Source organism: Rousettus aegyptiacus, unplaced genomic scaffold, assembly GCF_014176215.1.
Source record: "Rousettus aegyptiacus isolate mRouAeg1 unplaced genomic scaffold, mRouAeg1.p scaffold_m13_p_15, whole genome shotgun sequence".
NCBI classification, from domain to species: Eukaryota; Metazoa; Chordata; class Mammalia; order Chiroptera; family Pteropodidae; genus Rousettus; species Rousettus aegyptiacus.
The window spans coordinates 1,512,671-1,539,048 of record NW_023416290.1 but is presented as its reverse complement, the minus strand read 5'-3'; the positions used below and the strand labels follow the sequence as shown (position 1 = coordinate 1,539,048).

Here is a 26,378-nt window from a genome sequence, read left to right as displayed (position 1 = left end):
TTGACCTTGAACATGTAGCTGTGATGCTTGAGATGTATATAAAAATGTGTACTCATGCAAACATTATGTATTCATACATTCATATATACTCATACATACAGTATATAGTCCTGTATTCATATATATTATTCTTCCAAGATTTCCTTTGATTGTTTCATTTTGGGGGCATCTATGTCCCTCACTAGGTCTTAGACCCCCAAAACCACTATTCCTATACACTGATTTCAATTATTCCTTGGTGACCAGTATTAATCCAGGGATTTCAACAACTCAAGAAATGGTGGAAACTTTACAAAATCTAATCCACACTGCAAGGGTGGTATTTAAAACTGTTCGACTTGTCATTCGTAATTATTGTTTCATTTATGAATTCTTGTTGCCAGTGAATTGCTTGTGGACAGACCCACTTTCTCTTGCTTATCCCAATGACCCCAGCAACTCTCACAGTGCCTGGCACCTACCAGATAGTAAATATTTAGTAATAACAAAGGACACTCTGAAAGTTTACAAATTTCTGAATTCATTCCTTAACGACTCATAGTGGTTTTAAAATCACTTTCTCGTAACTAAACAAATATATAAAGTTTCTTTTGTTATGAAAGACATTATGATGACTTCACATTCTTGAACTAAATGGAATGTTGTGAACATAGATGCTTTCATAGAGCCACCTAGTGTCCAACTGTTTAGCGAGGCTGAAAATGAAATGGGGCCCACAAAATCCTTAATATGCTTGATAGTGAGGAATGCATAATCTCCATGTGGCAGTAGCAAATTAGTGCATCAACTGGCCTCTCGAATGACTTTTTTTCCTGAGCTTCCTCTGCCCTTCACCACATACACACTATATTAGTCATTCTAGAATTCCGTTAATTAGAAATTTGACAAGAGCTAGCTGATTGACATAGTATGCTGAATAAATGTGCTACCTGCTCCCTCCTGAAACCCCACTAACATGACATGAAAGAAATCCAATAAGCGTCATGATCAAGAGGACAGCATAGGAACCACTAGCAGGTAAGAGAGGTAACAAAATTTTGGAACTTAGAAATGAGAATAAGTGGTAACTGAAATTGCCATTAGGAGTGGAAAGCCAAGGAAAGCTGTGGGGGGGCCAGGAAGACGCGCCTCAGGCACAACCTGCAATTTTTGAACTCCACCAACTATAGGCAGGATTTTGATTATAGTGCCCATGATTTTGGAGGAAAGATCCAGTTCGTTTAATATCATTACATCAGTTACCTGTCTTAGGTAAGACCCTAATACTGATCCCCACTGAAAATCTCTATTCTAATTGATATTCGGTTACAGTTTAGCATACATAACACACCCCCCTCCAGAATTTACTGGTTTAAAACAAAACCTTTTCTTTAGTTCCCATTTCTGTTATTTGACAGTTTGGGCTGGTTTCGGCTAAGCACCTCTGGGCTCATGGGGCGTCTGTGTCCTGAGGTGGGTGATTTGCTTCTGCTGCCTGGGTTGTCATTCTCCAGTAGGCAAGCCCTCGCTTGTTCAAATAGCAGTTCAGATAGTCTCCCAAGAGAGGGAGCAGAAACATGCACGATGTCTTGATGCTCAGCACTAGACGTATTGGGACAAGCACTAGAATTCCAAATCCATCGGTTTAAAAAAAAAAAAGAAAAAAAACATCACCAGCAAGCCCAGAATCAAGAAGCCCGTTTCTAAGTTCATCTCTTGGAAGGCGCTGCAGACACATGGCAAAGCATGTGCTATAGGAAACAGAGCTGTGGCTGCAAGTTTTAGATCACCGTAGGCAGAGCTGAACAATAGACCGATGGCAGGTAAACCTGGAAATACCTTCGATATTCGGTCAGAAAGTTAGGCCTTTATTTGATTACCGATAGGAGGGCACGTTAGAGTTTAGCTCAGTAATGACAGGTTCAGAGTCGACCTATACATTTTGTCTCCATTTTTAAATATTCCCGTAACTCAAAGAGCAATCTAATCAGGAGGTTCTTTGACCTCATTCGGTGGTGTTTTCTTTCTGGGTGCCATTCATGCCCCGAGCGCCCCTGAACCCAGCGAGGCTGCTCAGCCGCCACTAACTCCCCGGCAGGACCCGTCCCCGGCGGGACACAGTGGGCTCAGACGCCGCGGCGCCGGGAGTCGCCTCCGCACTGCAGGACGCGCAGGGGACGGCGAGGCCGGGAACCGGCGTGGCTCCGGGCCCGGCTGAACCGCGGCCGAGGCCGCCAGGGCCCGGCTGCGCGCGTGCGCGTGCGCGTGCGCGCGACCCGCCGCCCCCAATGCGAGCGCGCGGCGGCGCGGCCCGCCACGGCCCGGCAGCTCGCGCCGGAAACGGCTTCGCTTTACGGCCAGCGCCCAGGGCGCCGGGGCTGCCGTGAAAGGGGGCGGGGCCTGCCGCCGAGCGCCCGGCTTCCGGCCTGGCGGCGCGGCCGGGCGACGAGCGGCCGCCGGCCGTTGGAGGGGCCGGCCCCGCCCCTCGGCCGCACTTCCGCCCGCCGGGATGCGTGTTCCGGGCCCTCGGATCCAGCCCTGGGCGCCGGTTGGGACCCCGCTTTCGGCCGCAGGTGCCATGGAGGCGCCGGTGGTGGCGGAAGGCGAGAATGAAGACGGCGACAGCAGCTGCGGGGACCTGTGCTTCATGGACAAAGGCTTGCGGAGGTGCCGGGCGCTCTGCGGCGGGGGCCCGCGCACCCCGGGAGGGGCGGGGCGTGGGCGGCGGGGCGCCGGGGGCCGGGCCCCGACCGTGCCCGCCGAGGCGGCGGCGCTGGCCCCGCGCTCCCGTCTCCCGGGGCGTCCGAGAGGCTGCGGGCCGGTCCCCTGCTCCGCTTTCCCGCCTGCGAGTCTCTTGCTCGCCCCGGCATCGGCCGCTCCTGCCCTGGCACGAAGTGGCGGCCGTGCAGGAGGGTTTGCCGCGCCCCGCGGGTCCGGCCTCGGCGCTCTCTGCCCCCGTTCTCAGTCCTCCTCCGCGGAGCGCTGTGATGCACGTATTCGTATACTTTCTGAAAGTACTAGACGCAACCCTATTTAGTTCACCGTTTCTCTCTTTCGTGCAACCCAAGCTTCCGCCTGGCACAGCGGGCCCTGGGTGCCGCGGCCCGCATCGGCCCTGCCCACCCTCCCCCTCGGCGCGTCTCCACCCGCACTCTGGTTGGCTGTGCTGGGCTGCGGGTGAGCCAGCCTAGGCTTCTCTGTGCCTTTGCATGAGCTGTTCCTTTGTGGCGCGGCTTCCTCTACGCGAACCTCGCTGCTGGTTATTGAAGCATCTTGTTCTAGATCCTGATGTAAAATTTGCCAGGAGACCCCAGGGAGATGTTTTTCAAAGGGATGTGTACAGTTTAACTTAGTAGCAGCTGTCAGTTATAGAGTGCCGTCTGTGCGTGTACGTCACATATGTCACCACTGATCCTCACAGCAGTTCTGCAGGGTAGTAATTTTACAGGTGACAAGTCTGAGGCTCAGCATCTAAATAACTTCACCAACTTCAGGCACCTGATGAACGACTATGTTGAAATTCAAACCCATTTTGGTTTAAATTTGCTGTCTGCTTTTTCTGCTGTGCCACGTTATCTGCACGATATTAATTTCCGTAAGCCAAAATATATCAGAAAACAAATGTCATAAGGAGCATTTGCTAATAGCATAAGGTGAGGACTAAGTAATAGTTCAGAGATGACAGAAGTTAGATAGTAGGAAAGTACTTCAGACGGTCACATTTAGAGATTACTAGTTGGAAGTTTAGAAATGTGTCGTCTTTTTCTGTCACAAGCACACAACGTGGAACAGATGCTGGGGACGTCGTGTCCCGGTTCCTGACTCCTCCATCCAGCTCTTCTGAGCTCTGTGTGCTACGATTTGTTTTCCTGGAGCTTCTTTCTTCAGAAGAGGTTCCGTTTAAGTGGCAGTGACTGAGAGAATGAAGACAGGAGTACTTTTTAGCAGCGATGCATTCTAGATTTCCGGGGGGGGGCGGGGAGCAGGCACTGTGGCACTGGAAATACCAATGCCCAGTGTTTTGTTTTGAAATCAGCTACGTTCTGGGCCAAGCAGCCTTGCACGTGGTGAAGGAAGTAAGGCTGTAAACGCCAGTGCCACATCCAGATTCACACCAGCTCAGTCAGGTAATAACTAAGAACTTGGGCAAGAAATTTAATTTCAGTAATCTTCAGTGCCTTATGATACCTACTGCTTAGAGAGGTGCAGATTAAATGAGAGGAAACCGGGGCTCAGAAAGGTTAACCCATTTACTCGACACAGCAAAAACTTGGAAGAGCGCAGACTTGAACTGGGGTGTTAGGGTTCCAGGGCCATCTCAGTGCTGCCTTTACTGTGTGCTGATGACCGTTTGCAGATAGCAGCTGGAAACATCCAGGGTAGGGTCACTTGCCTGTCTCGAGTGTGTTCCTTGCTTGTACAAATGGTCCAGAATGCCGGTCAGTGGTAAGGAGCACTGTTCCCTACGAGATGTTTCCAGGCCACCAAGTGGGGATGCCATTGTTATGGAATGAGTAGGGCCCATACCCATTATCTGCGTGCTGTTGGGGTACGGTTAACTGGTCATGATTTCAAAGTCCAGTTTTTACTTGTTTGTGATAATATGTATTTTATTTTATAGCATATCAGAGTTATCCTTAGAGTCAACCCTTCACGCCATCAACCTTCATTGCAATAACATCGCGAAGATCGAAGCCATTGATCATGTTTGGAATTTACAACATTTAGATCTGTCATCTAATCAAATAAGTCAAATCGAAGGGCTTAGCACACTCACAAAACTATGCACTTTAAATTTGTCCTGCAATTTGATCACAAGAGTAGAAGGTTTGTAAGTGATTTTCATATAATACTTGGACAAGGAAAATGATTTAAGTCCATCTTTCTTCTCCCCCAGAGAATGGAATAAATAGTATAAACTTTTGAAAACTGACCTAAATTTTATTATGTAAAATGTATTCTAGAAAAGTTATCAGTCTTTTTAAAATATTTTGCAAAATGCCAATAAAATTAATTTTACAGTTACCACACTATAGTTTTGATTCCAAACAGTCTGAAATAGTATTATACTATGACTAATTGATTGTTTGAATCTTATAAAAGCTTTATTGTATTTTATTTTATTTTATTTTATTTTAGGACTTGACGCACTAATTAATTTGACAAGACTGAACTTATCTTATAACCACATAAATGATCTTAGTGGTAAGTAGAAGTGCTTAATTCTTCTGTAATGCTGAATATTTGCCACGTGTGATGAGTTAGACTGAGCTCAACGTGTTGAAAAACAATTTTAATTCTTTAAAACGTTTTCAAAGATGTGAAAGTATTAGAATTGAGTGTTAACTGTAGGTCTGTCACTGCTGGATGCTGTTGAGAAAAATATATTATTTTGTGGATGAAGTTTATCTGAAAAATGTGTGTCTTGGATAAGATAGGTCATTTATTTACTCAATTATTTACCGAAGATCGCTGTATCAAACACTCTTCTGTAGTTATAACAAAGAACAACAAACAGGTAAGGTTCACGTTGCCACAGGTCTTATTACATTGCTGGGGGAAATAGATGAGATCAGGTCAACCTCCCAAAAATAAGCAAAGAGTTGAGCAGACACTGCCTGAGAATATATCCAGATGGCAGACAAACACATGAAAGAGAGACGTCGGTCCTTAGTGACTAAGCCAGTGCCCAGGAAAACCACAGAGACCCAGTCACACCTGCCGGAACAGACAGCTTTAGAGACAACAGCACACAGCGCGGGTGAGGCCGTGGAGCAGGTGGGGCTTGCAGTCATTGCTGGTAGAATGCAGAACGGTGCACCTGCTGCGGAAGCAGTTTGAAAGTTTCTCATAATGTTAAATAGACACTTAGCATGTCGCGCAGTCCCACTCTAGGAGTCCCACCTAAGAGAAATGAAAACGTGGTTAATCAAAGACCTACGCATGAGTGTTTTTACGATTACGTTGTTCTCTGTGTAATTGTGTTTAGTTTATATATAATCTCCAAAAACTGGAAACACCCATGTGTCTATCACCTGGCAAACAGGTAAACAAATCATGATATAGCCACACGATGGAATAATATCTGAGAGTAAGAAAAAGAACATAAGGGAAGGATGCTTGTAGCAGCATGGATGGCTCTAAAAAGAGTGATGCTAGGTGCAAGCCAGACGCAGAGACGGTAACGCACGGTCCCATCTGTGTGACTCCCTGACAGAGGCGAAGTTACAGGGTTAGAAATCAGATGGGGGCGGTGGCGGAGAGGACCGACTACATGGGGACACATCTCCGAGGGCGATGGGAACATCCTCGATCTCAGTCGTGGTGGCTACACGGGTGTATTAAAGCGCATCGAACTCCACGCTTAAAAAAGGGTGAAGTGTAGTGACTCATAGCAGATAATGATAGGGAATATGAAGAAAATACAACAGGCAACCCTGTAAGTGCTCACAGATAATTCTTTGACACTTTATATGTTACACATCTTGATAAATACGATAGTTGTATAAGAGCATGCGAAGAAACAAAGGCGCGAGCAGGCTTGCCATGGTAAGGGACCAGAAAGAAGACCAGTGTGGCAGGAACAGAGCAAATGAGGGTTAGCGTGTGAGGAGAGAGATGAGGTAGGCAGAGGCCAGGTCGCGGAAGGCATTTGAGGTAAAGCTTTGCGTGTTCTAGCTGCAATCGAAAGCCGTTGGAGGGCTTTAAACAAGTTCGTGACGCGCCGCGTGTGTTTAGAGGACCCTTGGGCGCTGAGCGGGGAAGGACGGATTTTAGGAGGACTGGCGTGGAAGCCAGCGGCGGTCAGGAGGCTGGGCAGGGGGTGCGTGGGGTATGTTCCACAGGACCCAGCGATGGGTCGGAGAGGGGCAGTGACGGAGAAGGGAACCGGAGATAATGAACATGAGTTTTCTCTGCAGTGACGGGTGGGTGGGTGACAGCGCTGCTTCCCGACTCGGGGCAGCCTGGGGAAGAACGGGTGCAGGGCGAGGGCATGAGGCCTGAGGGTCCCGCGTGACACGCGAGAGCCCTGTCCGGCACGTGCGCCCGTGTGCTCAGCCCGCAGGTTCGGGGCGGGGCGCCTCCATGGAGCTGGAGCTGTGGGAGGCCCCGGGGAGACGTGGGTCCAGGAGGGGCCGGGCCGGGCCGAACCCAGGGGCGCTGCAAGCTGGGAGGGGGACAGCCAGGACGCAGGGCGAGGGCTTTGACAGCGCCAGGCATGCTCCTTCCGGAGCAGGAGGCCAGAGCGTTCGCCCGGGCGGGGCGGCCCCCGGGACGCGGGGAGAGCGCCGAGCCAGCGGCTGGGCTGGCGGGGCTGGGCCCCCGGTCCCCACGGCTGCCCGGAGTCAGGCTGCTGGCAGACAGCCCGGCTGGACCCCAGCCGCAGCCTGCCCCCCACCTTGGGACAGGCAAGGAAGTGCTGCCCGGAGCCGAGTCACACGGCCGATGTTTGCACGCTATGCGCAAACCACGTTTGCTTACTCTGCGGTTAAGCCGGTGCGTGGATTGGGAGCCTCGCGCTGTTGCTGCGGGCTTGTCCCCACGCGTGGCCAGCGAGGCCTGTTTGTTTGCTTTGGAGAGAACCAGAGACCAGGGACCTCGGGCTGCCGCCTCCGAGAGGCCACCTGCGTTTCTTCAGGACGCAGTCAGCTCCACGGAGCCCTGTTCAGTGGACATAGCTCTTCGCTGCAGGTCTCCTGCACGCTGCCCCCTCGCCCCTCGGAACAGCTGTGCACACCTTCGCTGCGCTGTCGGAGAAGTCGCTGCCGTGGCGTCACAAAGGGTCTGTCCGTCCTGCAGGTTTTCTGCCCCTTCACGGCATCAGGCATAAGCTGCGGCACGTCGACCTGCACAGCAACTGCGTCGACAGCATCCACCACCTGCTCCAGTGCGTGGTGGGCCTGCACTTCCTGGCCAGCCTCGTTCTGGAGAAGGACGGAGAGGACAATCCCGTCTGTCGGGTGCCAGGTAGGAACAGTTGGTGCTTTTCGTAACAGTTCACGTTCAGATCTTATTTCCTTCCACTGGCTGGCGTTTGTTTGTCTTGAGCTTCGCAACTTTTTATTACATATCTGAAAAAAGCATAATTACAATACGTTATTTTATTTGACAAAACTGAATTGTTAAAAAAACACAGAGGGGACAGATAATTTACACAGTTTTATATTTGATAAGTGAATGCCTCAGAATTAAATTATGTCACTATGATATTCTCACAGTATAACACTAAGCAGCCGTGATGGAGGAATAGAATCTTTTTAGCTGTGGGATCTCTAAGATACACTGTTACGAGAAGAAAAGCAACCAAATTGCGAAAACATTTCATGTGATGGGCTGCCCCTTGTGTGTAAAGGGCAGTGTGTGCGTTTGCCGGGCACACACGCAACAGCTAGCAGAATGCCCAGACGGATGATAATGGCTTCTCCGGGGCCAGCCAGCGGGGATCGGGAAATGCCGTGGGGGCGGGGAGGGAGCTGGCAGTTAGGGAACGTTAGCCACACTGTTCACTGTGCACGCTTCGAATTTACATCATGTGACTGTACTGATATTTTTTAATAAATGAATTTTTCAAGAAAACTTAATATGATATATAGGAGATGCTGCCGACATGTCACCTGACCTAGTCCAGCATCATCGAGGTTGGCAGAGCCAAGGCCGACCAGACGGCCCTCCCTGGAACCCGCTCTGTGAGCTGACAGCTCGCATGGTGGTGAGGGACAGGGCGGAGCACGCTGCCCGCCGCAGACCTGCTGGGGCTCCTCGCGGCCCCCAGATGGCCCCTCCCCGGGTGGAGACCTGTCCGACGGCTTGGCCAGCGGAGCGCCGTGGGCCTGACCGCGAGGGTCACCCTCAGAGTCAGCGCGGATTTCAGTCTTCCAGGCAAGCTCTTGGAAGAAGATCTTGTTTTTAAAACAGCTTCACGTTTTTCCTCCTGTCCCACGGTTGGGTTTTTCCCCTGACAGTCTCGTCTCGAGCGCCTGTGCCTCTTGCCGTTTGGACCTTTGTTCTCCACTCTTCCCCAACACAGTCGCTCTCCGCCCGGAAAGGGAGGGCTGCTCACCACCAAAATGACATTTCTCCCCTCAAAATTTCTAATATTAATTTACCAGACTTTCTTTTGGAGTTCTTCATTGGTGTTTTTATTTCTAACTACGTAGTTTTAAACAAAAAAAGTTTCAAGCCTAAATATCAAATTAACATTAACTTGCCAGATTTCTCACATTTAACCGCACTTACAGAAAATAAACACATCCTTGCACACTTGGTGGGCTGCCTAAGTCGCAGGCTGCTGGACTTCAGGGAAATGGGGCTCTGTCATCGCAGCAGCGTCGAGGCCTCAGCAGCAGGGTGCTCCGGCCCCCGCCCGTCGCGCGGCACGTGACGGTGGCATGCCGGCTTCCTGGCCCGAGTGCACACACGCGTGCGGCTTTAAAGCACTTTCACGAGAGCTGAGCCCCACGGCGACGACTTGAAGCAGCTGGCCTTCGGGAGGGCGTGCGGTGTGGCCCATGCTCGCTTTCTGGTTACCGGCCACCTGCTGGGGCGGGACCAGCAGCGTCCGTGATACTCCACGGAGCCGTGTTCCAGGACTCGCTTGTCATTCGGGCGATATGTCTGGTAGCCGATGAATTTAGTTTACTTTAGAAGTAATTCAGCTTATTCTTTTTTAACTGTGTGTTTTCATCGCGAACGACTTGTTTCCCAGGGTACAGGGCAGTTATGCTCCAGACTTTGCCTCAGCTCCGGGTCCTAGATTGCAAGAACATATTCGGCGAGCCGGCGACCCTGTCGGAAGTGAACTCGTCGCGTCTCCAGTGCTTCGAAGGCCTCTTGGACAATTTGGTTTCTTCTGATTCTCCCCTGAATATAAGTGAAGACGAGGTATAGTGATGTGCTTTTTCGCATCTGGTTTTCGCTCCGCATCTAACTAGTGAGTGAACTGTAAGGGCTTCGGCTTGTGTCTGTGTCACAGGTCGCCGACAGCGTGCCAGTGGCGACCCTGCCCGTCAGCGACATGGTGCCCTCGGTTCAGTTTGCGGACTCACCAGCAGCTGCCGGTGTGGCGTCCTTTACGTCCGTGTGTCCGTCTTCTCAGCAAGAGAAAGTTAACCAGGAAACTGATTTTGAGAATGAGATGAAACTTCAGAAATTAGATGATCAATTTATCCAGCTCCTCAACGAGGTAACCATGCAGTCCATTTTTCTGAGTGATTTGGTTAAGGAAACGCGGTTAAGGAAAGGGAAGCAAACGCTGCGCGCAGGCCGGCCCACCAGCAGCGGCCGCGTTTGTCGCCCACGGGCCGGCGTGCGAGAGAGGCGGGGCCGTGCCTGCCGCTCCGTTTCCCCGGCCGTCAGGTCCGCGTGGCCTAGCTCCGTCCATCCCGCGTCTCGCTCATCCCGCTCCGGGCTGCTCCGAGCGGCTCGAATCCGTAAACGTGCGTCTTCGCCCGCGTGGGGGAGTTCTGGACATCGTTTCTGCAAGCGTGTTTCTGTCTCGTTCTCCGTCCTTCCCCGCAGACTCCGCGTGGCCCTTTCGCTCTAGTCCCGCAGTCCCCTGAGGCTCTGTACCTCGTACCAGCTTTTTCCGGTGTTCTACACGTCGAATGATTTCTACCCACTTGTCTTCGAGTTCGCTTATTCTTTCTTTTATCATTTCATTCTTCTTTTAAGCCCAACCAATGAATTTTTACTTCAGATGTATTTTTCGGTTGTGAAATTTCCTTTTTTTTTTTTTTTTTTAATAATTTCTGTTTCTCCACTGAGTTTTCTTGTCTCTGCGCGTGATAAACACATCATTTTATATCATCAAGCACAGCCGTGATCACTGTTGCGCAGTTCTTGCCTGCTTGCTTGAACACATGGCCCTCTCAGGTTGGTTCCTGTGGACCCCCTTTCTCTCGAGAGTTGGTCATATTTCCCTGGCTCTTACTGTTGTGAGCATTTCTCATTTTATTCTGGACATTGTGACTGTCGTGGAGACTCGAGAGGCTGTCATGGGCCTCCCAGGAGCGCTGACGTTTTTGTCGTAGCAAGCGCTTAACTTGCTTTGACTTTCACTGTCACTTTGTCCCTTGGCCAGCACTCCATTCTTTTGTCCTTTCCTGGGCTTCTTGCCATCTACCCTGCACTGCCCTCTGATTCCTCGGCCCCAAAGCCCAGGTTCTCTTCGCGAGGTCTGAGGCTGCCTGCACCGTGCTCCGTGGGATCGCTCCCGGGCTGGGACGTGGCAGCCGAAGCACCCACCCAGCTCTTTCCCCGGCGGCAGCGCCCTCCGCGGGGAGCCTCCTGTCCCCTTGGCAGGCCCTCCAGGCAGTGCCCGTCGTGTCGTTTGCAGTTTTCCCAGAGTCGATGATGATCATTTTGAGAGAGTCAGCCACAGAGGAGCTTCATCCCAAACATACCTGGTTTATACACCTTAATCTTGTAAAAGTTACAGTATTTTAAGAACAAATTTCAATTTTATGTACTGAACCAAACTCTTAACAAACTTTGTTCACTTTTTTATTCTAGACTTCTAATTCTTTAATAGACACTGTTCCCGAGAAAGATATCAGACCTAAAAGAGACACAGATGTGACTTCTGAAAGTGACTGTGGACACAGGAAAGAATGTAATAGAAAAATTCCTCGAAGATCAAAAATCCCATATTATTCCAAAACGATCCAGACTATTAAGCACCACAATAAGAACAGCAATCCCTTTATAAGGTACTCGCTTCCGTTTTAGGAAGTTAGGCGAGGCACCAGGCAGGCCGGCGGTGCTGGCCCCCGCTCAGCGCCGGCCCGCGGTGGGTCCTCTCCCTCCCCGCGGCAGCGGCGCGCCTGCTCCGCCTCGGCCAGCGCGGTTGGCCAGGCGCGTGCGGCAGGGCCCTGTCTCTGCGACGGTGTGAGTGCCTGCGTGCGAGAAACAGAGACGCTGTACATCTCCGGGTGGTTTCCTGTGCTTTATTTTGCAGTGGTAATCGTAAAATGAAGCAACCTATTTTTAAAGAATTATACATAAGGTCATCGTTAGCGAACTATGAAATATTGGAAGAAACGGAAGAGCAGAAGACAGAACTGATTAAAGTAGAAAAGAGTCACTCAGAAGACAACACCTACCGGGTAGGACGGGCGGGATTCGGAAGAAAATGATTGCAAACGGTCTCGGATTTTAAATACGTAGTGAGTTTCAGAAAAATAGCGCATGTTTTTATGAGCCAAAACTATTGTGCGTATTTTTATTGGAGTGACGAGATGGTTTATTTTTCCCTTTCTGGCTTCCAGATTTTGTGGAGCGTTGTTATTTTTGTACTTTTTAAAGGAGTGGAAATTACACATTTATTTGAGATCAGGTTTCCGTGAAATCATGTGTGAAGTGCTTATGGAGGAGGAAACAGTCGAAAGTTTCAAACTTACTTCCTAAAGCAGTGGCTCCTCACGTCTCAGGCCCTTTCAGATGTGTAAGGAGGGCTCTGTGTCCCCAGAAGAGTAGCTGTGACACACGCACGCACACGCACGCACACGCACGCCACGGACTGTCCTGACAGCCGGTGTGGGCCCTGGATTTCAGATCAGGAGGCACGTGGGAGTTTGAGGATTCCTCCCTGCCCGCCGTGGCCGTCCTCCGTCAGTGAGAGCTGCCGACGCGAGCTGCGCTATTTGTGCGTCTGTGGCTCGCCCCGTGCACTTCGTGGGGACGGGTGTTGATCGCAGTGCGCGCTGCTCCCCAGTGGCGTGGCTGCTTTTAGGCATTTCGGGGTGCTGGTTTCCTCCTCGTATTCTCGAGCCCAGAGGGTTTGGCCTTGACCAGGTAGTGGCGCTGGTCCCTGGCAGTCGTGACAGCTGACCCTTACCAAGCAGTGGTCACGCGCCAGCGCGGCTGCGTGCTCCACGCCCGGCATTTCGTTTGCTTCTCACACGGCCCGTCGCGTGAGAGGCCGTTGTCTCCCTGCTCTGAGTGTGACGTCAGGGCAGCGAGAGGGACGTGTCCAAGGTCGCCTGACGCCGTTGTCGTCTCATAGGTACTAGTCGAACAGCTGGACCAGGAGAGAGAGAAGAGGTGGAAAGCTGAGCAGGCCGAAAAGAAGCTCATGGACTATGTTGACGAGCTGCAAAAACAGGCGAACGAGAAGAAAGACATCCAGTGCCTGGCCCTGCTCACCACGGACAGGTGAGGGGCCGGCCCTGGGGCTGCCGCCGCATGCGGGCTGCCGGCCTGGGAGGCCGCCCCCTGAACCGGCTGGCGTGGGGTCACGGTGCGTGTGGCGGTCGTTCAGCTGGAGCTGATCTCATCTCAGGATGAGCTTGCCGCATGAGCAGAACTCCGGCTGTGTCGCCGCGGGCCGGCAGGCCGAGCCGCCGGCCGGATGCGCGGGGGGCCCTGTTGCACAGCGGAGGTCACGTGAGTGACGCTGCGGCGAGCCGGGTAGACTGTTCTCCGTGCTCCTCGCCGTCAGTTTCAGGGGCGGAGAGGCACGTTGTCCTGTGTCTCCGCCGTTTCTTAATCCAATGAGAGTTCAAGGCGTACGTCAGATCTTCTCGACTGTGATCTTTGATGTTGACTACAATTTTTAGGCTTTTTTGTGGGTAACGTACTTTAAAGCCACATTTGCTTTCTGCTTTAGGCTAAAGGACATTATTGTTAAAGAGAGAAGTTCCAAAGTACAGCTCGAAGTTATGGTTCACAAACTTCAAAGTGAAATTAAAAAGCTAACGATTGAGTTGATTAAAGCGAGAGATCAGCAAGAGGACCACATTAGACACCTGAGAACCCTGGAAAAGGCGTTGGAAAAGGTGGAGAGGCAGAAGGGGCAGCAGCAGGCGGCGCAGGTACGCCTCCGCCTCCGCCTCCGCGGGTCAGCCACGCACACGCAGTCCGAGCTTCCGGCCTGAAACTGTGTCCTCACAGTAAATGCAAAAGGTGTTAGGCTCTATGCAGAAATTCGTTTCATTGGTAGCTAATGTGCCCCGTGGGGGTCGGAGTGAAGGCCGCTGGCAGCGACAGAGCAGCACGAGAACTGGGGGATACACTGAGGGCCATCACCTTGGGTCCGCGAGGCGCCACCTTCAAAAGCCCCAGACGCGGAGGCGTCTCGTTCTCCTGCTTTGAGTGGGACTCGCCCTTGAGTCTGCGATGCCGGCAGGCAGCAGAAGGTGGCGCTGCGTGTGGGCCGCCAAGGCTTGGCCTCCACCACGGTGTCGGGCGTCTGAGTTCTCAAAGGGAACCGAGTCGCTAGGCGGGTTTCTCCGGGGAGCCGCGGGATCGTGGCCTGAACCCCGGTTGTGTGTGCCTAGATGCGGCTCATCCAGGAGGCGGAGCTCAAAGCCGCCGCCGCCGACCGGGAGATCAGCCTGCTGCGCACATCGCTGCACCAGGAGAAGGAGCAGGTGCAGCAGCTTCACGAGCTGCTGTCGCTGAAGGAGGAGGAGCACAGGTAGGCGAGCACCACGTCGGACAACTCGGGTGCGTGCCGCGGAGAAGAGGCCACTCCGCACTGCCCTCCCCGGCAAAGCTGGGGGCAACCTGGCAGGGCGGAGCCTGGCGGCCGTGGCTCTAGGGGGCGGACAGGCCCGGGGGCGCCTGCACCTCACCCACCGAGTGCCGGGAGCTTCCAGACGAGCGGGTGGCCCCGTGGACGGGCTTGTCACGACAAAGCCAGTCTGCATTTCCCCAAACCCAACCAAAATTGGTCGTGCGACATACAGAAAACTGTTCCTTGACCTCCAGGTGACCATTAATAAGATTCTTCATTCCTCTGAAATGCGGGTCAGCACAGCTTTTTCTGCGAAGGGCCAGGCTGCAGAATTTGAGGCTTCGCAGGCCGTGCCTGGCGGGGCCTTTGTGGCACCAGACCGGCAGGCGGGCCTGCGGCCCAGCCAAGGGGCCTTTCCAGGGGAAGGCAACGGCCACACCTGCCCTGTGAGTCCGCAGGGAGGCGGACATGCGGGCGGTGTCTCCCCCGCCCGCCCCGCCTGCGCAACGGGGCGATGGCCGTGGGCCGGTCCTGTTTGTCTCCAGGCCCGTTCTGCTTGTGTCCTACGTGAACTGTAACGTATGGATTAAATTTCGATCCTCCGGGGCAAGTTGTCCTCATACGTGTAGGCGGGACAGCTATAGAATCAGGGAAATGAATCGCAGCTCTGAAATGTTGTACTTTGTGTTCTTTATATATCGTTTAACCTGTTGTACTAGTTTCAAGAAACCAAAACTAGAAATAATGGATTTCGTATCACGGGCTTGATTTACTCCAGAGAAATAGTGGCGAAGTCTAAGGAATGCATGATACTTACATGAAAATCCGGCCCCGTATCAGATCGGTGCCTCCTTCCGTACTGCCACGGAGTTTTTCCCATGAACCAACCACCGTACCAACTCCGACTGTGTGTCGGAGGCTCAGCCAGGGTGGGAGGTGCAGAGAAGCAGAACTGCAGGTGGCCCGAGCCAGGAGGCCCCTGAGCCTCGGGGCTAAGCCGGGGCCTGCCCCTCCGCGCCCCCATCCCCCCCAGTGTGCGGAGCAGTCAGGTCAAGCCCGCGTCTTTATCCTTTTCCGTCCCCAGCAGTGAGGCGCTTGCTTTAAATTAAAATTAGGGAATATAGACCAGTTAATGACTGTTTAAAGACCTTGAAGGTTTTTCTTTGCAGGTGAACAGAGCCCTGTGATTTTTATTTGTTTTTCGCTCTAGGAAAGAACTTGAAACAAGGGAGTTTTTTAGCGATGCTGAGTTCCAGGAAGCCGTGGCCAAAGAGGTGGCCAAGGAGGAGGCAAAGCACGAGGAGTTGATCAAGGAGTACCAGGGCAAGGTGGAGGCGCTGAGCCAGCAGTACCTGGACCTGGAGAACGAGTTCCGCATCGCGCTCACCGTGGAAGCCAAAAGGTTCAGAGACGTAAGGATGCGCGTGCAGCTGCCCGTTGGAAGCCGTCGGCGAGCCGTGGTGTGACAGGCGCGTTGGAGGGTCCCGGCTCTGTCCGTGCTGGCGCCGTGAGCTCCAGCGGGTGCAGACGCTGAGCGGCCCGCGCGGGGGGCCGGGGCGGGGCTGGGGAGCGGGCCCCCTCCTGTCGCTACAATGTGCTGCGGGGACTGGCGCCTTTGGCCCTCGGCCTGTTTTTGGAAAGTGTTACCAGCACGCAGCCGAGCTCGCGGTCACTCTGCCGGGGGCTCCCCGTGTGTCGCCGCGGCAGAGCCGCGTCCTCACAGCACAGACCACGTGGCCTGCAGAGCCCGTTACCTGTGCGTCCCGTGCTTCTGCCGAACGTCTCTCCTTCTAAAAACAAAGAGACGTGAGCTGTTTCCAGAGATGCTTTCTACGTTTTTGAGAGACGTGCTATTTATAATACAATTTTGAAACGTAGGTTAAAGATGGTTTTGAAAACGTTGCCACCGAGTTAGCAAAGAGCAAGTACGCTCTTGTCTGGGCGCAGCGGAAGGAAAACGAGTCTTCCTCCCTGATCAAAGACCTCACCTGCTTAGTGAAGGAGCAGAAGACAAAACTCGCCGAGGTTTCCAAGCTGAAGCAGGAAACCACAGCAAATTTACAGGTGAGACGTCTCAAGGGCATCGTCACGATTTTAGGGCATGGCGTTTGAATTGCCGATATTCATTCTATGGTAACGGGGGTTTTTATAGGTATATCTGCCCATTGTGATTTTTAAATTAATTTCTTTATTGCTGCTGTGTCCATTTTAAACATGAGTGACATTTTGCCCAAGAGAACTTACTGCCCGAAGGTGAGCTTTGGGCGCTGGTGCAGGTGCTAGGTGAGCAGGTGTGAGTGTCACAGGCGCAGACGCTCTGCGGGGCGTGAGCGTGAAATGCGGAGTGTGCGAAGGAGTGGCCTCGCACAGTGTGACTGTTCGTTTTCTGGCCCACGTGTATCTTTAGTTAGTAAAATTAGAACTTTTCCTGATGTGAGACTGAGAAACATTTGCTTTGTACTTAACATTTTTTTCTCGTAAAATGAAAAAATGGAAAACAATGCACTTAATTATAATAATTCCACCTTTTTCCAATGTTTTTGGGGAGTTTACAGAATCAAATCAACACCCTTGAAATTTTAATCGAAGACGACAAGCAGAAGAGCATCCAAATAGAGATCCTCAAGCACGAGAAAGTCCAGCTTATTTCGGAGCTGGCGGCCAAGGAGTCGCTGATTTACGGTTTGCGGACAGAAAGGAAAGTGTGGGGGCACGAGCTGGCGCAGCAAGGTAAGACCCTCAGACTCTCGGAGGGGAAACAGCCCGTGTTCCTAAACCAGCAAATCCGCGTGTCGGAGAGGAAGGTCCGGACGGGCTCGGCCCTCGGGCCCCCGGGAGAAGTGGTGGCAACCGTGATGCGGCGTGACCGGCCGGAGGGGGCGGCCCCGCATCAGCCCCGAGGCGGTGGCTCCGCCGCCCGTGGTCGCCTTCCTCCCGGTGGGACCCGGGTCCTTTCTGAAGCACACGCTTTCGCGTCGCTGCAGCCAGAGGAGGTGTTGCGAACAGTCCCGTCCCGTGCACCGATCGCGAGTCCGTGCGGTGAGCGGCACCCCGGCCTTGTCTGCCGATGGGGGCGCTCCCCTCGCCGCCCGTGGGGAAATCCGGAGTGAGCTCGCTCCGTCTCCCTCCCATCGCTGCGAAGCAAGAGACAAACTGCGATCTGTGGCCGCGACAGACGCTTCGGCGCAGCGGGGTGCGGTCCCCTGCGGCGTGGCCCACGTGGCAGCCCACGTGGCAGCGTCCCGTACCGTTTCGCTCGGGTGCCCGACCCTGACCAGCGCCACAGCCCCTGCCGGTGCGCGGGGCGCGGTTTCCGAAGCCGGGGCGCTGAGAGCCTCGTCCTCGCCCCCATCCTCACGTCCTGCCGCTCCGCACGCACTTTGTGTCTCGGTTTCTGGCGTTTTGTTTACTGCATTGTTAAATGAGGTCACCTTCAAATACAAATCCCCCACGGTCTCTTAAAGTTTGTTCCTGGGGCTTTTTGTTTCTTAGGATCTTGTCTGGCTCAAAATCGTGGGAAACTAGAGGCTCAAATTGAAAGTTTGTGCAGAGAGAACGAATGTCTGCGGAAGACAAACGAGCGTGACAATGACACGTTAAGGATTAAGTGCAAAATCATAGAGGACCAAACCGAGACCATCACAAAGCTGAAAGTCGTAAGTGCGCCAGCTACTTCGGGAAAGGACGGGGAGCGGGTCCGGAAATCTGGATCAGAGCATCCGGTCAGCGTTCGTCCGGGAGGCTCTCAGCTGCCGTGGCACTTGGGGCAGGGCGTCACGGCCTCCTTCTACAGCAGTTGCCCCTTCGCCTGCAAAATAACATTCATTTATTATCTCGAAATTACTTTTTCTTGAGTATTTTATGGGGCACATTATTATGGCCCTTCGGAATAACCGGAAATAGTGTTGACGAAGGGTTAGGAATCACAAGAAAATTAACACTTTCTACGTTTAAAATACGCCCTTTAAGCACTGTTTTGTATCTCCCGATATTGTCGTCACTTCTCAAAGTGACAACAGAACCTACTCTGCTATGCTCGAAGGTTTGTGAGTGGATCGTAAGAGAGGCATGCTTGTTCCCAGGGGACCCCACTGTGACCCCCTTCTTCTGTTTGGCCTGTCTCAGGAGAGAACGCACAGGATCACTTGTTTCAAAGCATCTTACTTAAAATTTCTTCAGAGAAATTTTCTGACAATTATCTTGAACACTGAATCAAATGTGAATTCCAAAATTTTTCTATAGAGATTATATCTTAAAACGCAAAGTAACAAAAAAAGGATTAAGAAGTTTCTAAATGTGATTGTCACCCATAAAGTTAGGAATGCGTTCTTTAAAGGGATTATAACTACTAGGGTTTGACTTTTTTTTTCCTTAGTCACTTTTAAGAAACTCCTTGAGGGCTTAACTTCGTCAGGTTCGGAAGGTAAGCCGGTTCCGCCCACTGCTGCATCTGTGGCTGGGTTTGGGCGCCTGAGCTCCGTTACCCTCATCAATTATACCGGTGTGGACTCCGTCGAAAATTTGGTTTCAACGTATCCAAAATTTCAGATATGTCACATGTGCCACGCAGCATTCAAAATTATTGAAATTTTTTTTTAGCAGTAAACCTTTTTTCTTCTTTTAAAAATCTGGTCAAGCTTATTTTCTTTAGAGTTCAGGTAAATATGAAACGGCAAGACTAGTTGTCCGCATTTGCATTGCAGAAGGCAGAGCAGGTGGCCCGTCAGGACGGTGTGTCGTGTTGGGCACAGCTGCTTTCACGGCGAGACTGCTGCCTGGTCAGTCTGAGCGGAGCTGGAGGGGAATGGCCATTAATGAATGACGTGGTGGAGCCAAAAATCAGATTTTAGTTTTAGATTTTTGCTAAAAATTAAGCTTTTAGATTTTCAACGCAGCATTGTCTCCCATGATTGAATACGTCAAGGAGCATCGTATGGGCCGTGACGGCGTGAGCACTGTGGTGCGTCCCAGCCAGCCACACACACCCCGCAGCAGCGGCCAGACAGGCCCTCCCGCGGCGGACCCCACACAGCTCACAGCGTGGGGGGCGGGGGGGGGCGACGCTTTAGCCTGCAAAATGTGGCGTTTACTGTCTCCAGCTAAGTAGGTTCTGTGGTTAGCTTCTGACTGCGGAATTCAGAAACAAGTTCTTTTTGAAAATCTGTGTTTTTCCCCATGTATTATTTTGACTTTCCAGTACACGTGAGTCACGAGGCTCTGATGCTACGATGCTATTCCTTTTGTTAATAGGGTTCTTTCATACGATTCTCTTCCAGCTTTTGGGGATTCCTGGTAATATGTGTCAGTTACCTCAGAGAGTCCTATGGGGAAATAAATAATTTATGATTTTTATGCAAATGTCGGTCAAGGTTAAAAGACTGTCTTTGCTGAGAACGTTTAGATCTAAACACTGAGGAATTGAGCCACATCCTGCATCACACTCCGCAATCCAGACTTAAGTTAGAGTACTCTAGTGTGTGCCTCCATCTTCCCAAAAGGAAAAAAGCTAGGGGACGAACCCGGGCAAAAACAAGGGCCGCCGCCTTCCTCGTCCCTGCGCTGCGGCCTGACGCCGGAGCACGGCGCGGCTGTCCCAGGCGTCCCCTCAGCCCCCGAGAGCGCCCCGGCCAGTGCCCCGGCCAACACCCCGGCCGGGCGTGCAGCGGGGCGAGCTAGCCTCGAGCCTGCAGGCGTCCACAGCGCCGCCGGCGGCCTTGACCTCTGGTGTGCAGGAGGCAAACGCAGGACGGTCTCGGGCCCAGCACGGGAGACAGCGAAAGGACGTTCGGGGCTGTAAAGCCTGTTCGCACGTGACCTCTTGACAGTGACGAAGTCACACTTTCTTTAAGGTATTTTCTCACTGATGCGGAAGACCCTGCGCATCACGGCGGAGGGAGTTTGATTCCCGCCGTCCCGTCCGCAGGCGGCGTCCGTCTCCCTGTGTTGCGCCCGGCCCCTCGGTTCTGTCTGTCATGAAAGCGTCGATCCTTCCCCTTCCCGGAGCAAAATCGGGTTACGGGACGTTTCCAGCGAGCGTGCTGCTGTCATTTCCTTCCCTTCTGCTCCCTGTGCGACTAATCATTGCTAACTTGCCGAAGCAAAGCCTGAGCGGGGCGGTTCCCGTTTCTTACTTTCACTTAACGTAGCAGCGAAGTTTCTCTTTGCTGCAATAAGCAACGTCCTGTAAATCTGCTCTAAGACACTCGTTGAACATGTGATTTTTAATTGGTAGTTTTTATAATAATTGTAAACTATAATTAGGAAATGAGGCATTTAGGATTAATAAGCTACTGATTGTTTTTTCAAAGTGTGTACAGGAAAGAGAGGAACAAATCAAAACGTTAGAAGAAAAGATCACCGAAATTCAGAAGTGCACTCAAGAACAGCTTGAAGAAAAGTCTTTGCAGCTGGATGACATCATCGAGAAGCTGGAAAGGCACAATGAGAGAAAGGAAAAACTGAAGCAGCAGTTGCAAGCAAAGGAACTGGAACTCGAGGAAATCAGAAAAGCCTACAGGTACTCCGTGGCCTTCGCGCTGAGAAATGCCGTGTGGCCGCACGTTGTGGCTTGCTTCTCAAATGATTTCTTCCCGTGTTAGCACCCTTAACCAGAAGTGGCACAATAAAGGAGAACTTCTAAGTAACCTCGAAATGCAAGTCAAAGAGGTGAAAGAAAAATTTGACAACAAGGAAAGGATACTGAAGGCGGAAAGAGACAGAAGCGTTGAACTGCAGAGGTAAGCGCGCGCCTGGAGCTCACGGGGCACCTGGAGCTCGCGGGGCGCCTGGAGGGGCCGGGCCTGGGGCTGGGGTGCGGGCAAGGGCAGGGAGGGGAGCTGGAACGTGTCGGGGGTCGTCATTTGCCCAGTGTGTGATTTCTATTCCATCATTCAGTCCACAAGATGAAGATCGGGGTCCCCGCCATCGGCATGTGAGGTGGGGCTCTGGGTTTTGCGTGTTCACCCAACGGCATGTGCTGCATGGCGCTTCCGTGCTCCGACTGCGCGGCTGCCGGCGTCCGGGCTGCTGCCTGTGGCTTCAGGAGGGTCCCGGGCCCCCGGAGACGCAGCCGACCCGACACGCTGACCGACGGCAAGGGCCGATTTTAAAGAGGGAAGAAATGTGCTAACGTACAGGAAATGGCGTTTTGCCTCCAAGAAACTTCTAGCACTAAACTTTTTCAGCTGCTATTTCGTGTGTTTATTAACATAGGGTTTGATGTGTTAAGCGTTAGCACAGGGAAGTCCGACCTGCCTGTTCATAAACAATTCCTATCACACTTCACCTCCTTGGAGAAAAAGACGCTGGCAGCAGTCGGCCGTGGAGGCGCTTGTGTGACATGTCTTGGGCTCAGAACGCGTGGGATCCGAGCGCGCGACCTTTCGGGGGGCGAGAACGCGCCCCACTCCCGCGAGCGTCATCCCCGTTCTAGAAGGCTGCTGGGCGATGAGCCCGCCTGCCTCTCGCTGCTTAGTGGCGCTACGCCGCCACCGAAGCGCGAACGTGAGGACTGCCATCTAACCCTGAAAGACCCCGAGTTTTACACACACGGGTACATGGTTTTGTTTTCCATTTTTAAGGGACACGCTGGAGAAGCTTCAAAGTATGGACGACGCCTTTAAAAAACAAGTCAACGCAATTGTCGAAGCTCACCAAGCTGAAATCATAAAAATGGCAAGTGAAAAGCAGAAATATATCGATTCTGCAAACCTAAAGGTACTGTAAGTAGAATGCACTTGATTATCAGCACTGAATTGTTACAGCTAAATAAATTTGAGATATATTATCACAAGAAGAGGCAGCATGATTTAATGGCCTCGGCGGCCGTGAAGCCAGGCCAGACGGCCATGGTGCTCAGGTTGCTTGCAGGACCTAATTCTGCAGAAAGCAGAATTGTAAGTTTGAGCCTGGTGTGCGCCCGCCCCGCGACCTCCAGATCAGAATTCCCCTCCCTGCCGCGTCTCGGCCGGGAGCCCCTCGGCCCCATGCAGCAGGGTGCGCGTGCGAACACGGAGAACGTGGCCGGCCACCGCCTCCGAGCAGTCCCCGGGGAGCAGTGCTTTATCGTAACTCGGGTTCCAGGCCATGGAGTGTATCGTTTTAACATCACTGACAAAGGAATGAATTTAGAGCGATGCTAGCGGGGGGCAGAGCTCAGAATCGCCTGTGCAGCTTTTTAACAGTACACGTACATGCGCCCCCCTGAAGTGCATGCGCCCCCCTGAAGTGCATGCGCCCCCCTGAAGTGCATGCGCCCCCCCTGAAGTTTCCATTCAGAGTTCGGTGTCAGACGCAGGTATCTTGAAAACTCAGCAAGTGGTTAAGTTTGCAGCGGCGCGCCTTTCTGAGTGCGTGGGAAACCCTCCCACCCCATCCTGCCCCGGACGCCGGCCACCCCTCCGTCCGGCACCTCCACACCCCGTGCTCCCCGCCTGGTAGTCAGTCACTGTGCCCGTGATCAGAGGGGCGGTCTCGGTATCACAGGCCTTGTGTTCAGGTAACGTTGATTTTAGTGATGGCCCCAAAGCGCATAGTAGAGATCCTGGCAGAGGCGTACAGTGCTCCCTTTAAGTGCAGAGGTGAACGTTCTGGACTCAATAAAGAAAAGCCACGTGCTGGGGTTGCTGAGATCTGCGGTCAGAATGGATCTGCTGTGGTGAAATCGGGGAGAAGGACGAAGATCCGTGCTAGCTTTGCTGTCGCACCTCAGACTGCGAAGGTCACGGCCACAGTGCGTGGTACGTGCTCAGTTAAGGTGGAAAAGGCGTCAGATTTGTGGGCGGAAGACACAGAAGGCAGCGCGTCGCACCGGGACGCGTCGAGCCTGTGCAGGGACTGCAGCAAGGGGCCCACCCCCGAGACCAGTGACACCGGAGCACGCACTGCCCGTGAGGGGCGCTCAGACCCGGGGGCAGGCTCGGCCTTGTAGCGTCTCACGCCGTCACGGGAACGAGAAGGGTGAGGACAGCGCAGGAAGACGAGGAGCGAGAGAGGCCGCGCTCACCGAGCTGTCAGCGTGGTCGCTCTGTGTCGCTGGTGGAAACCTCTGCCCAACTTGCAGGCGTCGCCGTGGGGAGCTGTGCATAGGAAAAGGCGTAACGTGCAGCGGCCACTGCTGCCCACGGTCAGCGGATAGGGGGCGCCGGCTGTCCCTGCAAGACGGGCCAGAGAGCAGCAGCCAGGAGCGAGTTCAGCGGCAGACGGGAACCAGCGCTCCTCGCCCCGGCTGCCGTGGGCCTGTGACCGCGTGACACTGCCCCGGAGGGCGGCGGGCTGGGGCCGGGCCGCAGTCACAGTGAACGAGGAAGCGTGACTTGTCCAGATTCAGCTCTTTGTTTCAAGTCCACAGAGGTTTCAGATGTTTTATCTAAAATCTCCCACATGTTTTCCAGGCCCCCTGGGGACCACGAGCTAAAGGGTGAGGTTGGGCCCTCAGCTGGGAGGACGTCCTGGGCTCCGCGGCGGACCTGCTGCCAGTCCACTGTGACGTCTCAGGGACACGTCTGTGGGGAGCAAGAGAAATGGCACCGGAGCGTGAACGTGATAATAAGGGAAATCGCGAGGCATCGTGTAGCGGTGATCCTTTAAATTAGGAGAAATACTAGCCTTCGGAGAGAGATCAGGGAATCTGTCTCAGAGATTAGGGAGAGGCGAGTGAGCAGAAAGGGACGGTCGGTTTGCGGGTGCCGTCAGGGCTGTCATGTCACCCAACAGGGTGTCAAGCAGGAGGGGACAGTATCAAACAGAGACTCCGAGGAGGACGGAGGCCTGATGATACAGTGGTCGCTCGGGGAGGCGGTAGTCCCTAGCCAGCACCGGTGGCCTGAGGATGCAGCAGGGACCCCAGTACAGCGTCGGGGGCAGCGGGGAGGCTGCCGCAGGCTGGAGAGCCTAGACGGCAGCACAGGGCAGTGGGAGGCTGGAGTCAGAGGCTGGGCTTCTGTCCACACGGGCCGCTGAGACGCTGCACAACCTCGAATAAATTTTCCAAGCTTGAAGCAGAGTTTCAGTACATCGCCGTGTGTTTAGCAGGGAGCCTGTGGGCGAGGGTGATACGCGCGTCCGCGTTCTGCATGCTGCGTGGCCATCATTTCCCCAGGTAGCATTTGAACAAGTTACATTTCACTAACCTCTCGGCTTTAAATAAACGTCACAAATTGCAAAATGCGTAAGAAAAAAATCTGACTTTTTTCAGAATGCATTTTTTAAATTTAAGAAATTTTTATTTAGGTTCATCAGGTTGAAGAAGAAATGCGTGAACTTCTGCAAGAAACATGCAAGAACAAAAAAGCAATGGAAGCGAAAATCAAGCGACTTGCTTTCGTTCTGAATGAAATTCAGCAAGATTGTGATAATTCTGAGACAGGACTTAACTGAAATGGACCAGCAGACATTGTAAAAATGATTAAATACTGCAACAGTAGTAACTGCTATGACTTGGAAATGTCTCTTTCTACACATTTCATTCTGATTATATTTTAAAAGATTTTTGATAAAGAATTTAATTGTATATGTAGGATTTTATAATAAATTGTTCATAATTATGTGTATTAGAAAAACCTATCAAAATAACTAGACTTAAGCCATTTTTTCTTGTTTCTGTGCTGTGCATTGTTTGGGAGTTAAGCATTTGCCAATGAATGTAAATGAAAATTAGGGTCAGCATTTGACTATATTAGGGAAAGTACTTTATCGATTATTGTTGCTTTTTGTTAATGAAGAACTAATTACATTTATTGGTTGTCCTTTAGTTGATGTAGTTCCATTCCTTTAAAATGTTCATATGTTCAGAAGTATAGGCAGCCAAGCATCTGAAATCGTATGAGCCATCTGGCGCCGGTAGACGGCACCTGCAGCCGACTCCACGTCACTCACCGTGACCCCTGTTGATAGAGATTTGGCTTTCCATTAAAGATCACATTTCAGGTTTTATAGACATTACTTGTTCCTCAGGAGGAAAACTGTTCCCCTCTCACTTTCTCATTTTCCCTTTTAATCACTATATATGGAGAGCGCTCTTGCAACTAGAAATAATCGTTCATTTCATGTCAGGACATTTATTACTATTTCACTTTATCATCATCTCTTATGTTCCTATGTGTGCAGAACAAAAAGCTGAAAACTACTCTTAATGTTTCTAAAAGAATACATAATACCACATATTTAACTCGTAGCCAGCGAACCAAGTTTTAAAAACTAAATGGAATCATAAAAGAAAAAAAAATTAATGCTTCTGAAAGAGAAGGCCACATCTCATGGTCAGCTTCATGCTGCACTCTGCCAGGCAGCTCTGAGCCGCCAGCATGCGTGACGAGAGTCGGGGCTGGGGGAGGGCATATATAATTTGGGAAAATAATAGCTGAAACTTACTAAAATTTGCCCCCAACAAAAGATCAACCTACAGATCCAAGAACTTCAGTAAAATCTAGGATAAACAAAGAGAACCACACCTAGATATTTTAGTCGAACCTGGGAAAATCTTGAAAGCAGTAAGAAAATGGTTTGCCTCATGTAGAAGAGCAGTATAATTGACAGCTGACTTGTCAGAAGGCAGAGGATGACATATTCGAAGTATGGGAAGAACAGTATCTGTCCAAGGATTTCATATCCAGTAAAACCATCCTGCAGAATAAAGGCATTCCCAGACAAAGTTTACTGCTGGCCTCTTACCCGAAAAAGTTAAAAGACAGCCCTAGAGACTGAAAGGAAATGGTATCAGTAACAAATCCACTGGAAGAAATAAATAATGGAAACAACAAACGGTCGACTTTTATGAGGAACGTATTAGACGAAGCAATTATAATACTTGTTGAATTTATATACGGTATGTGTGAAAAATAGTGTGAAGTTGGGGCAGGGAAATATAATATTGTAGCTTTACCAAATTAACACTAATTGAAAGACTGGTAAATTAAAATGTGTATTATGATCTCTAGAACAGCCA

The 26,378-nt window shown here is 51.8% G+C and overlaps 1 protein-coding gene across 2 annotated transcripts; it reads left to right on the top strand.

The window, feature by feature from the left end:
- The first annotated feature begins 2,460 nt into the window (after positions 1–2,460).
- On the top strand, positions 2,461–25,184 carry LRRCC1 (leucine rich repeat and coiled-coil centrosomal protein 1). 2 transcript variants are annotated; one of them, XM_016153132.2, is made up of 19 exons: positions 2,465–2,646; positions 4,601–4,806; positions 5,119–5,184; positions 7,780–7,947; positions 9,686–9,861; positions 9,953–10,162; positions 11,491–11,687; positions 11,936–12,083; positions 12,983–13,131; positions 13,586–13,790; positions 14,256–14,395; positions 15,645–15,846; positions 16,313–16,498; positions 16,990–17,164; positions 17,927–18,090; positions 20,743–20,951; positions 21,034–21,171; positions 22,015–22,150; positions 24,665–25,184. In XM_016153132.2, exons 1-19 carry the CDS (start codon positions 2,489–2,491, stop codon positions 24,809–24,811), a joined length of 3,180 nt encoding a protein of 1,059 aa, XP_016008618.2. In that variant the 5' UTR covers positions 2,465–2,488; the 3' UTR covers positions 24,812–25,184. The 2 variants fall into 2 exon arrangements, with proteins under 2 accessions (XP_036088662.1, XP_016008618.2); XM_036232769.1 differs by lacking the exons at positions 17,927–18,090; positions 20,743–20,951; positions 21,034–21,171; positions 22,015–22,150; positions 24,665–25,184 and adding an exon at positions 17,311–17,561 and having other exon boundaries at positions 2,461–2,646; positions 16,990–17,247.
- Positions 25,185–26,378: the final 1,194 nt, after the last annotated feature.